The sequence below is a fragment of the Ammospiza nelsoni genome, chromosome 8 (assembly GCF_027579445.1).
Source record: "Ammospiza nelsoni isolate bAmmNel1 chromosome 8, bAmmNel1.pri, whole genome shotgun sequence".
Taxonomy (NCBI): domain Eukaryota; kingdom Metazoa; phylum Chordata; class Aves; order Passeriformes; family Passerellidae; genus Ammospiza; species Ammospiza nelsoni.
In genome coordinates, this window is record NC_080640.1 from 30,075,133 (window position 1) to 30,089,038 (window position 13,906).

General features: G+C 43.3%; 1 protein-coding gene across 6 annotated transcripts; it reads left to right on the forward strand.

Moving 5' to 3' along the window:
• Positions 1 to 453: 453 nt before the first annotated feature.
• Positions 454 to 13,661, forward strand: CISD1 (CDGSH iron sulfur domain 1). Of its 6 annotated transcripts, none has more exons than XM_059477623.1 (4): positions 5,442 to 5,621; positions 6,338 to 6,543; positions 10,824 to 10,941; positions 12,819 to 13,661. In XM_059477623.1, exons 1-3 carry the CDS (start codon positions 5,552 to 5,554, stop codon positions 10,911 to 10,913), a joined length of 366 nt encoding a protein of 121 aa, XP_059333606.1. In that variant the 5' UTR covers positions 5,442 to 5,551; the 3' UTR covers positions 10,914 to 10,941; positions 12,819 to 13,661. The 6 variants fall into 6 exon arrangements, 4 of the variants coding, with proteins under 4 accessions (XP_059333609.1, XP_059333608.1, XP_059333606.1 ...); XM_059477624.1 differs by having other exon boundaries at positions 12,822 to 13,661; XR_009418934.1 differs by having other exon boundaries at positions 5,445 to 5,621; positions 10,824 to 11,061.
• Positions 13,662 to 13,906: the final 245 nt, after the last annotated feature.

Here is a 13,906-nt window from a genome sequence, read left to right on the forward strand (position 1 = left end):
GCCTACCCATTTGTTTCAGAGTCAGACTGTCTGGGTTCTGTAACAGACCTGTGGCTTGAAGTTGGTAGAGACATTAAGACGCCTTTCAACAACGTTAACACCCATACCCTCACCCATGGAAGTATTTTGTAAAGACTTAAACACACATCTTTCTTATTAGGTCCAACCATAAACGAGCTCCCAGAGTAACGAGTCCTTAATCAGGTATAGAACTTGGATAATACTTTTTATTGTATAGTAATTCTCATATCAATACTCAAGTTTATGAGGTTCGAGGCGGCTGTCACTCGCTGGACATCACTTTTCAGCTTCATCTTTCCACAACTACACAGGAGAGCGCTCACACAGCGATCTGCCCTGACAGATCAGTTTTGCAGAGCTGCTGGGCACTGACAGTACCACAAACAGAAGCCAGAAGAGCCAGTGTCTGCACAGCAGCGCCCAACACCCATTTTACAGCTGCAGAGGCCTCCCTGAGAGCCCCGTGCCTGTCGTCAGGGGAGCGACAGCGCTGATCCGTTCCTCCCTCCTCCAGCCCCCAGCGCCGTCCCGCACATCCCGTCACCTCCACCGGAGCCCCGGCCCCCCGCGCTGCCGGGCGGCCTTTAAGGGGCGGCCCCGCGGCCATCTTGGGCAGCGGCGCGTGCGCGGTGCGGAGCGGCAGCAGGAGCGATGGGGCCGGGACAGAACTGCACCGTGCGGGGTATGGCTGGCCGGGAGCCGGAGGTGTGAGCTGAGCGGAGGGGCGGGGCAGGGCCGGGGGCCCGGGACGGCGGCCGGCCGGGCAGGACGGGACGGGGGGCGCCGCTCGGGGGGCGGCTGCTCCTGGCGCCCCGTGCCCCGTCGGACCCCCGGGACAAGATGGCGGGCTGCCCGCCGCCGGGCCCGCGGCGTGCGGTGCGTCTGGAAGCGGCCGTGGGATCCTCTCGTCAGTAAAACCCTGCTGCGGTCAGCGAGGGGAGAATGCGCTGTGGGGTCCCGCTTCCCCCAGTCCCACCCCGCCGCCGTGTGAGGGCCCGGAGCCGCCGAGCTCCGCGCCGGGCCCTTGAGGCTGCTCCGGCCCTCGCAGCGGGCTCGGCCGCCCGCCGGGTTTTATCTGTAGTGAGGACTAGTGAGGCCCGTTTCAGACATCGCTGTTTATTTCTGTTGTTCCACCTGTTTGAGTGAAAATTTCCCGAAAACCTGTAAATGTCAGAGGTTCTGTCTGGCTCTCAATGCCCGCTACTGAACAGTAGAGGTAACGGTGACATTTGCGCTGTGTAATGATTGACCTGAACCGCGCCTGAGGTAGCGCTGTGTGTTTTAAATGCTGTTGCACAACCAGACAGGATGAAATAGTTGGGCCGGGTGGAGGATAGAATAGACTAGAAAGATTAATCACCTAATTTTCTCTAAAAAATGAGCTTTACGTGCATGACTGGTTTCCACTTGCAAAGCTGCTCGTGGTTTATGTCCTTGATTTAGCGGGCAGATGGTTTGGGGTTCTTTTGTTGAGGGCTGAGGGAGGATGGAAGCTGCTGATACAGAGGATAGTGGCAAAGACATTGGTCTAAAATGGGTTATAAAATGGGTGGAAGGCTTATTAAAATAATCAAATCACTGAGGATCACTTGGTAATAGTTTGCATCCAGGTTGTGTTCCCAACGGCAGCTTGCTGTCATTTATAATCTTGCAAGAATTAGAACAGTTCCTAGACACTGCGAATTAAGCAGAAAGTCTTCGTGGAGATGGGAGAAGAATATGCTCCTAACCAAACTGCAAATATCCTCATTATTTAACAGAAGAGCAGCTGATGGCACTAGTCGGGAGGGTGCTTTGTTTGGGAGGTGACAGCATTAGGTTTTTGTGATTTCTGAAGAGATTAAACTTGATCAGTGCTTTGTGACTAGCAGGTTACAGTTCTTCCTCCAGCTGGCATGTGTCTCAGGCTAATGAGTATTGAAAATAATTTATTCTCTACGGAAAACTAGACCCCAGAAATTTACAGTATTTTTGTGAGATTTAATTTGTGCTGGCAGTTAGGGGAGTTAATTGCCTCTGTGCATGTGTGCCCTTTGCAGGGCAGTGAGTAGCACAGCTCATGCTTTTGGTCTGAGAGGTGTGCATGTTTGCAGGTGTGACCCCACACCAACCACAGACCTGATCATGGTGCCGTGCCTTTTACTGCTTATTGCTGAAATCCAGCAATCTTTTCCTCTCAGGTGTCCTTTACCATACATTTTCAGTTAAATTAAACGTGCCAGTCATAATCTCATTTTTTGTGGATGCTGTGGAGTGGTAGAAGTGATTTTGTTGGCTTTGACTGCTTGACTTTTAGTGTTAGGCTTTTTGTGTGCCCAGTTATTTTGGATGACTCTTCAGTAAGTGAGTATCATGTGTTTCTCCATCATTGGCTTTTATTGTGGGCAGTGGCACTACTAGTCTGTCATGAACAGCTCTTGCACAATAATAATCTCCTCATTGCAAACAAAATGAGGACAGAAGTGCTTGAAAGTTACAAGCACTTCTGGAGACATAAAATACAGTTTTTCATGTCAGGTGTTATTACTCTGTGACTTCTGAATAACATAACTATTTTCTAAGCAGCAGAGGTAACTTGGACTAACTTTGTCGGGGTGAAGCCTTCCCCCATATTGTTGGTAGCTGCTAGAATATAAATTGGTCTGGGTTCTTAAGAAGGATCATGGTGGAGGCAAGACCACTTCACTTTCTTAGTCCTCTTCTCAGAGCAGTTGGCAAATGTGCTTTCCTGTGGATAAAGCATCTCAGAGCTCTCTAGCAGATCCAGAAACTCCCTCTGTAGTGCAGATCTGGAAACATCCAGAGCAACGTTCTAGATGTTTAGAGAAAGAAGAGAGGAGAAACTTTGATCTAAATCTCTTTCATCAGGGTATGTCCGAAGAATACAGAAGAGAATAAATCCCTGTCAGTGTCTTATTGCCATTCTCATCTCTGATTTTTTTGTTTACTTTTGTGCATTGCCTGCTCTCCTGGGGCTCCATTCTTTGAATTTATTTCCTTTTTTCTATCTCTCTTGCTGTCTCTTCTCTCCTTTGTTTTTTATTTTTTCTGGAGTTGTAGCTGAAATTTTTTCTATTGTTTAGTGCTTAAACAAAAAACCATTTTTTTCTGCCATGTTACACAGACCTGTTTTGTCTTGTCTTGTAACACTGTGGTTTGGTATTATACCAGAATTGGGAGTTCTTTAGTAAAACCTCAAAAGTTGTTCCTACTGCTTTTTATTTTAAGAAGAAATAAAAACCCCTTGACACTCCACATCAGTGTCACTCTGTTAACAGATGCCTCATGCATGACCTTAGGAGTTTGGCAGCAGACTGTTGAATTGGCACCAGAGGTCTTTTGAAACAGTTCAGAGTATTTAAAAATAAAAGGGTTCTTCTTCCACATGCATTTTATGGTTAACTTAGTTAGAAAGATTAAATGGATTTTCCAGCTTTTCCAGATGTGTGTGAAACAAGACAAAACTTTCTGCCTCTGAAACCCTGTAGGATGATTTACCAGAGAGTCTATTGAATAAATTAAAATATTTCTTCTAATTTTTAATTATATTTATCAAGGCAATTCTGGAATTTAAAGAATAAGACTGCTTTAAATGTTTTGATTTAACGCATTATTGGTTGATAAAATTTTCCATCCCAAAAGGGGAAAAGCGAAGTGGCTCCAGTGAAGCCACTACCTAAAAAAAGGTAATACAGTAGAAAAGACATTCTTCTATTGTAAGAAAAAATACCTGAAGCTGTTGATATGTATCCATATAGGTTATTGATGTGTATCCAAGCTATTAATAAGCTTGTATAAGCTATTGATATTAATAAAACTTGCCTGTGTGTGAAGGATGACTCTGGTCCTTGGGAGAAGAGGCCGAGGATCGCTGCGAGATGAGATGACAATTTAGTTTGTGATCTCTGCTTGCTGAACTGGAGCTGATGTGTACGGTTATGGGGGATGGCCCCAGGGGTGTCAGAGGGATCTGGGCTGGCTGCAGATGTGCAGAAAAGCTCTTCTGAATGTGCTGCTGAATTTTAGTACAGACTTCTCTTGTCACAGAAATGTTAGTTTTTTTCCTCTTCTTATTTGCTAAGTTGTCTTGGACTTTTGGATAGGCACAAGTAAAGATCATCTTCCTTAAGGTGCAGTACCTTAAATAGTGCTTCAGTTAGAGGAGCCACCTGTGGACTTCATTAAAGTCACTCTTTCCCTTTGGGTTTCACGAGATATATGGTCCCCCTGTGCCCTTGTCACTTATTGAAGATGTAGGTGCAGGTTTGGACCATGGGCAGTGCCCTGGTAGCAGCTTGGGCAGTCCTTGCAATTGCTGCTGCCCCAAAAGCCACACAGTGAGCAGCCCTACATCTGCCTTTGCTGCTGGAGCTGCACTTGGCATTTCATTGGGGTCACCTCCAAGTTGTCAGAGCCAGCAGGTCCCTGAGCTTGCTGAGCTCCTCCCAGCCACACCCCAGGGTACAGGTGCTGCAGTGGGTTTTCTTGGGAGAGCTGCTGTCTTGGATTTAAACTGTTCTTTTGATTCATTTAGGCTGTTGTGCTAAATTAAAGCGGATTTTCATAGAATCATTTTTAAATTTTAATTTCCTCACTTCTTTATCAAAGTTAACGCATTACTCTGGGGAATAAAGGATGAAAACTCACTGAATATAAATGGATATAAAACACAGCATTCACAACCTGGTCTCTGAGGCTTTTATTGTTTTAAGGAGTTGGGGAGCAGGGAGACATGCCTGCCCTGAATTCTTCCATGTTAAAGATGATTTTCTGTATCTTAATATCACCTTACTGTTACAGGAAGGGTTTGTCACTCATTAGCAGGGGAGGTCTCAGTGTATGTTGGTCTCTTCTGTGTCATTTACTAAGAAAATGGACTCTGAAGGATCTCTGCATCTTTTACTCCTTCAGTGAGACTCTGAAAGAGTGCCTGCATTCCCAGCTCTCACAGGGCTGCAGACACTGCACAGACCTGTCTGATTCCACATATTGCTGCAGCCAGACACCTCTGGATCAGTTTGATGCCTGTCAGTGTTTTAGCTGAGGAGAGGGCTTGATAGAGATTTTAGGAAAATTTGTGGGATAGGGACAGAAAACCTTGATAGTTTTAGTCCAAGCTGTCAGTGGAAATACAGCAAATCACATCATGGAAAGTAGCAAGAACTAATAAAGGTTTTTGTTTTTTCCTAGACTTGGACATATTGATGTCTCTTGATCCACAGATGCCACCTAACTTGGCATCTTACAAATCCAATTAAAACACAAAAGCACAGGAGACAGTTCTAATTTTATGAAGCTCTGTAAATGAAGTGCTGAAAGTGAAATTGCTGTTTATTTGTCTGTAAACAGAAGTTGCAGTACATGTAGGAGTGCTGGATAGAAAGCAAAGAGAGAGCAGCCACTTGTTACTGTGAGAGGAAACAACGGACCTGGTGCTGCAACCTCAACCTTTGAGCAAAGTCCAGCTTATTTTCATGAAGCAGAGAGAAAACAGTAGAGCCACAAAAAAGTAGGAAAACCTCTTGCAGGAATGGACATTGTGCAAAGACAGACTGCAAAAATTTTCCCGATAAAGGGAGGAAATGTGAGGATGAGTTGTGGTAAGAGGATTTTTTAAATGAAAGTTGTCTTGCAGAGATGCAGGATTTAATCTAGTTAAAATAAACATGTGCTGTGATTCCTAAATAGAATCTTTTTGGATCCTTGTTCTTTCTTCTATACTGTGGTAGGGTTTTAATCTAAGATGGCTTTTCTTACAGGTGGTAGTATATTTAATAATTTCCCCATTGCCAAGCAACTGCTTTTAGTTTTTTTAGTTACAAGATGGATTTTATTAACAGCTATTCAGTGTCCATGCCTTTTTGGGGTTGAAACCTAGTTAGCACTGACTGTTCTTCTTCAGTGACTTTCTTGCAACTGAAACAAACACAAGTTTTTTGCTGCTACACCTAGTTTAATACGCTGAACTTTGAAATAATGTACTACTGATGGTAATATCAGGGTTTGCTAAGTACAGACCTGTCTAAGTTAAAAACAAAACCAAACCATGAAAACTCTGCCAGGTTAATTCTCACCCTTGTGTAGAAAGGATTGGGGTGAAGTAGAACTCTGATCAGTAGAAAAGAGCATTTTGACTAGGTGACTGTCAAAGGAAAATACTCTTTTAAGGTAGAGAGTTTCTATTACAGAATAAAAAGATCTGTTGGAAAGTAAAGAGGTGTTGCTGCAAGCATGAAAACATTTACTGCTGAGTAGTTTTAATAGAATGTTGTGGTCAAAACCTGACTGTCTCTTGTTTTTTCTTCTTTTATTCTAGCTGAATGGGTTGCTGCAGCCTCCATAGCTGCTGGAGCAGCTGCTCTTGGATATCTAGCTTACAAAGCAATTCTTTGTAAAGACAAAGCCTCCAAAGCAATGGTGAACCCCAATATCCAGAAGGATAACCCCAAGGTAGTCCATGCCTTTGATATGGAAGATCTGGGAGACAAGGCTGTGTACTGTCGTTGTTGGAGGTCCAAGCAGGTAAGAGAAGAGGGAATGGGTCCAGTGTTGTTCATGTTCATTGTTGATAAATTATTAAACCTTTCAGCAAAACTATTTTAAAACTGCTTTATTTAGAGCAAGCTAAGCTCTTTTCACCTCAGTGGTTCTGCACAGATATGTAGCAATATTCTAACCTATAGAATGATGCACATTTGTTCTGATGCTCAGAGTAAAGCCTGCAGATCAGTGCTAATAGTGGGCAGAATGTTCCTCTAGCTCTGAAGAAGATATCCTGAAAAGACAGCAATTGTCTGGAGCATGACCATGAGTGACAGATGCCATTTTGTGTACTGCCTGTGCTGATACTGAGAATTATCCAAAGCCTTTGGCCTGTTGGCAGTAGGAGCTCAGGAACCACAGTCTGTGAGCATCTTAAACATCTCTTTTTGGAGAAAGTTGAAGTCAGAAAGTCCTTGCTAGTAGTACATGGTGTGTGCCAGTGCAATCACAGTGGCATGCTTTAAGCTTCTATTTTTGAGCAATTTTGAGCTTCTGTTTTTGAGCAGTTAAAAGTCTGGCCTAAATATTGGTCCAGCTTGCTTGCATTTGAATTTGGGTTGCTTCAATTGCCTTAACCTAGTGATAACCTTTCCTCTCAATAACAGTACCTCAGATTTAAATCTGATCTTAGGGGTGTGTGACACCTGACATGTATATACTTTATAGATAAAGGTACTTCTGGGATCTGTAATGAGAGAAAGCAGATTGCATGGTTAATCCTGTCCATTTACCACTGGTGCACATTTAAAAGCTTTTTTAGGAGGTGCCTGTGTGTGGAATTTGAAATAATACAGACCTTCAGAGCCAGACAACTGCCTTGAAATTTAGCTGTCCTTCCTCCAAGGAGGTGAATACTCAGCTTCTCAAGTCTGAGACATTGTTCTCATCAGGCCAAACTCAGCAATTTCCAGGTGCTGTAACTTTGGGCTCTTGCTCTTTCAGATCTGACTTCATCACCTTGCAGGTAACTCAGGAGCTTACACATTTGTACTGAATTGGGTTTTACAGTGTAACACTGCTAAGGAATAAACAGCATTTTGATTTGGTGCTGAAAGTCTTGTGGAGGTGGCCTTGTCTTTATTCTGTCTGGAGTCTGAACTGAAGAAACCCTACTTGAACCCTGGTGTTTGTGCTTTCTGCTTCCTAGTCAGTCTTCTAAACAGAAATGGAAGATGGTGTCTGATTCTGCTGGCTGCACTGCAGCTCCTGCCAATTGTTTGCTGTTGTTTGATGTTACCCTTCTTTTGGTGCGAAATAAGAACCTTTAGAAGTATGTTTTGGCATATGTTTAAGGGATATTGACAGTTTTGGAACATCATTGCCCTACTGAGTTAGAAACACAGTTGATGAAGCTGTAATGAGTGCCTTCTTAGAATTCTGATCTGAAAGGTCTTGTGAAGGCTTTTAGGGGGTCAGTGGAAATTTTGGAAGGTATTTGTTTCCTATTATTGCTGTTTAATGATAAGTATTTTAGTCAACATGTTCCACCTCAAAGCCTGTAGTTTCCAGCTTAGTTGCCTTCCTCTTGCCTTCATGGGCTGACCTTGCAGCCTGGGTTGCACAACCTTTAATAGGGTTTGTGTGCTTCTCCTATTTGTTATTGTGCAACAGTAATAAAGTACATCATTCTTACATGCTTGTCATAGCTGGAAGTTGTCAGCTAGCCTTACCTGGCTTTACAGTTCTCAAACAGTTTAAATTTTTAATTATATGGTGTCAGAATGTGGAATGTGTGTGCTTTCAATGCAGGGAATTACAGTTACTTCAAATGCATTAAATACCTGCCATGTTTTTGTGAAATATGTGCATCTAAAGGCTGGAAGAAATGTCCTTTTGTGTCACTCTGTGCAATTCTCCTGAGATCAGGCTCACCTGAGGCATGGGGCTGTTGCTAGAAGCAGTAGCATTAGGAACCCCAGGATGTTTCTGTTGCACTGATGGTGTGATGCACTTACACCTGACCCCACATGGTGCTCCTCCTCTATATGGGATAACAAAGTTGGACTACACCAGAATATTTTAGAGTAACTCTTGAAAAAAGAGCACTTCTTTTTGTTTGGGTTCTTTTTCTGAAAAAGTGTACTTAAAAGGCTTTTGTGCTGGCCAGTGTATTTGGTTTTTTAAAACACATACATTACACAAACATGGTATATTGAAATAAGTTTGTCTTGGCATGTAATTATCTGTTAATAATAAATGGCTGGTTCTTTAAATGACCCTTTTCTACTCAGTGTTGTGCTCTGCAGGCACTTCATACTTGTCCAGTTTAGTGAAAAAACCCAGTGCTCAAACGTATCAACACAGAGACAAGAGTTTAAACTGTAATTAAAGTTAGAACACTTGTTTTCTTACTTGTCTTCATTTTTAGGTGTGAGTTGGGGGAGTGGGAAATTTAATTTGCTGTCTTTTTACAATGACATGCAGCTCCTGTGTCTCCCAGAGAAGTATTAGCCCCCAGGTTGTGGGCTGAGGAATACTGCTGCAGGCTGTCAGCAGAAATAGAGATAGAGAATCCAAACATGTTCAGTGTCAAGGGAAATCAGCTGAGCTGTCCAGATCACTGTACAGTTCCCCTGGGGTTTGAGCTGTGACCACTATTGCTGTTAGCCTGCTTTATTTTTAATCAGGGATGAACACGTTGTGTCAGGCCCAGTATCCTTCTCTGCAGGGTCTGGCGTTTGAGGTGACCAAGTGAGAGCTCTGGGAGAGGGATGTTTGGTTTGGTGTTTGTCCCTGAGAAGCTCAAGTCCAGTGTAGCAGCCCCTGGCAGCCAGTGTTGTGAGAGCAGCTGAGCAGCAGAATGAATGCAGAGCAGTCACTGTTGGCAGCTGTTAAAGATGTCTCCATGCTGTCTGAACCCAGCAATCCCACCATTTTTGTTGCTTGGAAACTTGAAGTGATGATGTTGTAGCTGGACTTTGGGCTGCCTCCTTGGAGCTTGTGAGATGTTAGTGTCTGATGGAAGCTGTGTCATTGCATCTGTGAAGACGAGTGGGTTGTGGTGTTAAGTGGGAAAACAACTGGCCCAGGAACATCTGCTGAAAGCTGCTCAATGCCCCAGTAACATTAATTCCTGTTTGCTGATATTTTGTCCAAGTGTCTGTCTCTGCTTTTTCATTGAGTCACAAATGACTGATGGAATGAGAAGATTTCTCCATGAATCAGCTTATTATGAGCATTCTCTGAATCCAAAGTTTCTTTATTCAGAAATAGTGTATGCCTTTTATAGCTTAGGTTTTGACATTTCATTACTCTGAAAAGCCAGAAGAAACCCCTACACCTCATCTCTTTCCTTCCTTCCCAATACTATCCTGCAGACAAGGTGGTGTTATTTTTAAAGCTCTGTATATTGTTTCATTGTATTGCTTTTTTGCAGTACTTTGAAATCTTTTATCCTAATGAAACATGGGTGGTGGGGTATTCATGTTTTTCAAAGGCTGTGACTGGAGCAGGAACACTGAGCTCAGTGGGGCATTGAGTACTGACTGTGGTGGTACTGCAGGAGGATGGAAGTGTTGCAGAGGCAACAGCTGAGTAATGCCCTATTAACTTTCAGCCCTATTACTTCTGAGCAAACAAATTGTACCTGAATGCAAAATACCAGTGTGTGATTTCTGTGATCATCTCCAGTTTCCTGGGCAGAGGGGGTGTCGCCCTGAAAATGCATCCTTGAGAAGTGATGGGATCCAGCCTCACTCTTACTGCCTCACAGGATGTCTTTCAGCTCTTCCATGTGCTAAGAGCTTCCCAGGAGCTTCTTCTTGTCACTTCTCTGGGAGCTGGGCAGTTAGAGCTGGCTAAAGGAGTCCCTGTAATTCTTACTCTGACCAGCCTGTTCTAGGGTGGGGTTTGTTTGGGGTTTTTTAATGGAACAAATATTTCTTCAAATGACTTGGAACTGATGTGGCTCTTAAGGGCAGCACTGAGGAAGCTTGGGGCAAGGTTGGGAGTAAGGTACTCCAGGTAGGTCACAGCTGAGGGTCTGCTCAGGCTGTGGTTTCTCCTGCTCACCTGAGGCAGGAACACCAAAGAGTGGAGCTTGTGGCTGCTGCTTTAGAGCAAGCCTCCTGTCTGCTGTGCACTAACAAGGATAAAGCAGCATTCAGCCAAACCTCAGCGAGACCTGAGATGCTGGCACAAAAGTTGTGGTCTGTGGCTTCAGTGGATTTAATGAGAAGATGGCTCATAAACTTTCAGCCTAGGTTCTCAGTTCTGACCCTGGATGTACCTCAGGTGTGTTTATTCTTTTTTTTTTTCAGTTCCCACTGTGTGATGGTTCTCACACAAAGCACAACGAGGAAACTGGCGACAACGTTGGGCCTCTGATCATCAAGAGGAAGGAGGCGTAGAGTGAACACTAGAAGCTCCAGAATCAATGTCTGACAAATCCTCTGTTCTCTTGTAATTGGGGGGGAAAAATCCACAAATTCTTTGTCATATCACTGAAGACTTCCCATTTAGTATATACATCAGGCTTCAGCATGTATATTTTCTCTGGTACTTGTTGTCTTTCAATCACTACAATGCATAATTTATTAAGTAGTTATGGTTTAAATTTTTTGTCCTGTAAAATGTGTGTATCCTCTCACTAGTGTGAAACTAAAATGAGGCACAGAATGTACTTCATCAGGAAATAGGTATTAAATTATTTTCAGCTACATGTGTATGGAAAGGTAGATAATAAAATCCTGGAGAGGTTAAGAGGTAGATAGATATCCATGTAAAAGGCAGTGGCAGGGAAGAAATCACAGTGCCATCTTTATCTCTGATTGTGCTGCATTTTCTGCAGGTGTCACATTTGTCTATTACACTACAGTGCTCTATGGCTTCTGTAAAAGAACAAATTCAAATTGCTAGCTATGAACAGACAACAGAAAAGGCTGAAAGATGGGGCTAGAGGGCAACTTTACCTTTGATTTACTGCAGCATTGAAACTTGATACTACTTCTATTTGGTATCCAGAAAACACTATCCAAACTGCAGACCTGTATTTAGAGTAGGATTAGGGAAATAGTCTCTAGAGATTTCTTAATAGATGAATGAAATGACACAAAGTGCTCCAGGAGTGGTGGGCAGTGGAGGTGGCAGGGTTGCTATTGCTGTTAGAGAAAGCCTTAGTTTCACTTGCATTCTTTCAGTGAAGCCAACTTCCCCAGACCACAGGATGCTTCTGTGGGGTGGCTCTGCTGATTAATTCCAGAAGCTAAAAGAAAAACTAAAACCCCCACCTGTTATCACCTCTGCTTCACCATTGCACTGGCTGGTTCTGGAAAGCTTTTCCCACTGAGAAGGGAGGAGGCATACCTTTTTCTTAATATGTGGCCTTAGGCTCTATGTGTCTTAACTCCTGCCTCCCTGGGCTGCTAATGTGGTTCAGCTGATTTTACCAAAAAACCCTGGCATGGACGAAGAAAGACTTTGAAAACAGATAGAAACAAGAAGGGAGGGAAGGATGAGACAGAGGAGAGGTCTTACCCTCCTTACCCATGGCACTTGTCTTGTTTGGCATGGTTGCATTAGTGGCTGTCCCGTTGGTTTCCTTAAATAGCTTTGATTTGTTAACATGCATGTAAGTACAAAGCAAAACCCAAAGAGTGGGGCAGCAGGGGGCAGTTCTGTACTGCCCGGTCCACGAGCGGAACTGTGGCCTGCATAAGATTGAGCTCTGAATGTCCTCGGACAGAAACTACCTCAGGGCTACATCAAAGGCCTTGTTAGGAAGCTGACATTTTAGCCTGGACCCTTAAGGATTCTTCAGATGATCAGGGCAGGAGAGTTCTGTTTGCTTTATTTTTTTAGGGGTGGTTAGTACAACACGTTAAAACTGAAGATGTTTTGCATAGTTTCTGTGTGAGACTTTCAGAGGCTGAGGTCTTGGCCAGCTGGTGTGGATTTGGGCAGAAGCCCAGAATGTAAAGAAGGAGGCACAGGTAGAGAAAGGTGGAGTGTCAGAGTCAGGGCACTACTGTCCAAGAGACCTCTTGACCTGAAAGAAGTTGCAGTCAAATATGTTAGTTTGTCTGTTCTGTCTGAGTGTAAAGACTTGGTATTTTTTACTTTGCTGAGTGCTAATACATATGGAAAGTTGTTTTAACCTTAAATTATCAAATACATTTTATCCAAAGCAAAGTAACTTCTGTATTATTAGAATATGACAGTGGATATTTCTGTATTTTTGTCAAATACACATTTGAGCTCATCTTAATCTCAAGGTTGTAAAGTCTGTGTTCTCATGGCTATGCTCTTTCTTTCAGTAGAGCTGTACAGTGCTGCTGTAGTCATGAACCTGTGTGTGGAGTGGATTTTCCTTCTGAGACTCCTTTTCCTGTCAACATCAAAGCCTGGCTGCTCCTGAGGAATAGAAATTCAGTGTTAATGGTCTGAGAAATGAAGTCCTGAGGTTTCAGATAAGTCTCCTGAGTCATTAAACTATTTTGTGGAGTTTGCCAATAAAAGATTTCCGGCAGTTTGGGCGTCAGGGAAATGGGCCCTGTGGGAAGTTTTATTCCTGAGAAGCACAGTCTCTGTTGATTTACATCCTGGTGACTTTTGTTTTGGACAAGTGTTGCATTTCCAAATGTTGGTTTGAGTGTTCAGATCTTAATTAGAGGCACATACAATTCCTGTACTGTACCTTATTTATGCAAGCTGTTCAAATGTGATGATGAGAAGAGTCTTGGATTTGAGGAAACAAACTTAACCAAGCAGTCTCGATGAGCATCACAGAGAACACTTCATTTTTTCTCTTAGTACCATAAAAGGTACTAAGGTACCATAATAGGCACTACATTCTAATGGCCAGTGTGCTTGACTGTTCCAGTGTTTTCCTCAGTCTTGTTCTTTAGGGCTTTCTGCAAATAACCTCTAGAGTATGAAGTGCATTGGTTACATTTCTACCAGATTTAACCATAAATTTAACCACATGATTCAAATGTGCAATTTTGACCTCAGATTGACATTCCTAATAGAAAGCCTTCAAAAATTAAAGCAGAGAAAAATCCCTGCCACAGAGTAAAACTATTTCTGCTTCTCGTTATTTTCAGCTTGCAAGTGTTTGTTGGGAAGGTCAGGCAATTAAAGTACTGATTCTTGAGTAATTGAGTGTGACTCATTGCAATAGTGTGAATGTCAGGTATTTGAGTGCTTCTACAGTCAGGATCCTTGAAGGAGAGGCTGTCAGTTACAGGTATTTCCTGCAGGTTTCACTGGAGCACTCAGTCTGCAGGCTCAGGGGGCAGTAGCCAGCAGCCAGCACTGCAGCTGTGCTCTCCACTGGATGGAAACAGAGGCCACGTGTCGTGGTTTGACCCTGGCCAAATGCCAGCCATCCACAAAAGCCATT

What these genes read in the sequence shown, in the direction of transcription:
- CISD1 (XM_059477623.1), top strand. Translation starts at nt 5,552, where the DNA reads ATGGACATTGTGCAAAGACAGACTGCAAAAATTTTCCCGATAAAGGGA. An exon ending in AAATGTGAGGATGAGTTGTG is followed by an intron (nt 5,622 to 6,337) that starts GTAAGAGGATTT and finishes CTTTTATTCTAG; the next exon opens with CTGAATGGGTTGCTGCAGCC. An exon ending in GTTGTTGGAGGTCCAAGCAG is followed by an intron (nt 6,544 to 10,823) that starts GTAAGAGAAGAG and finishes TTTTTTTTTCAG; the next exon opens with TTCCCACTGTGTGATGGTTC.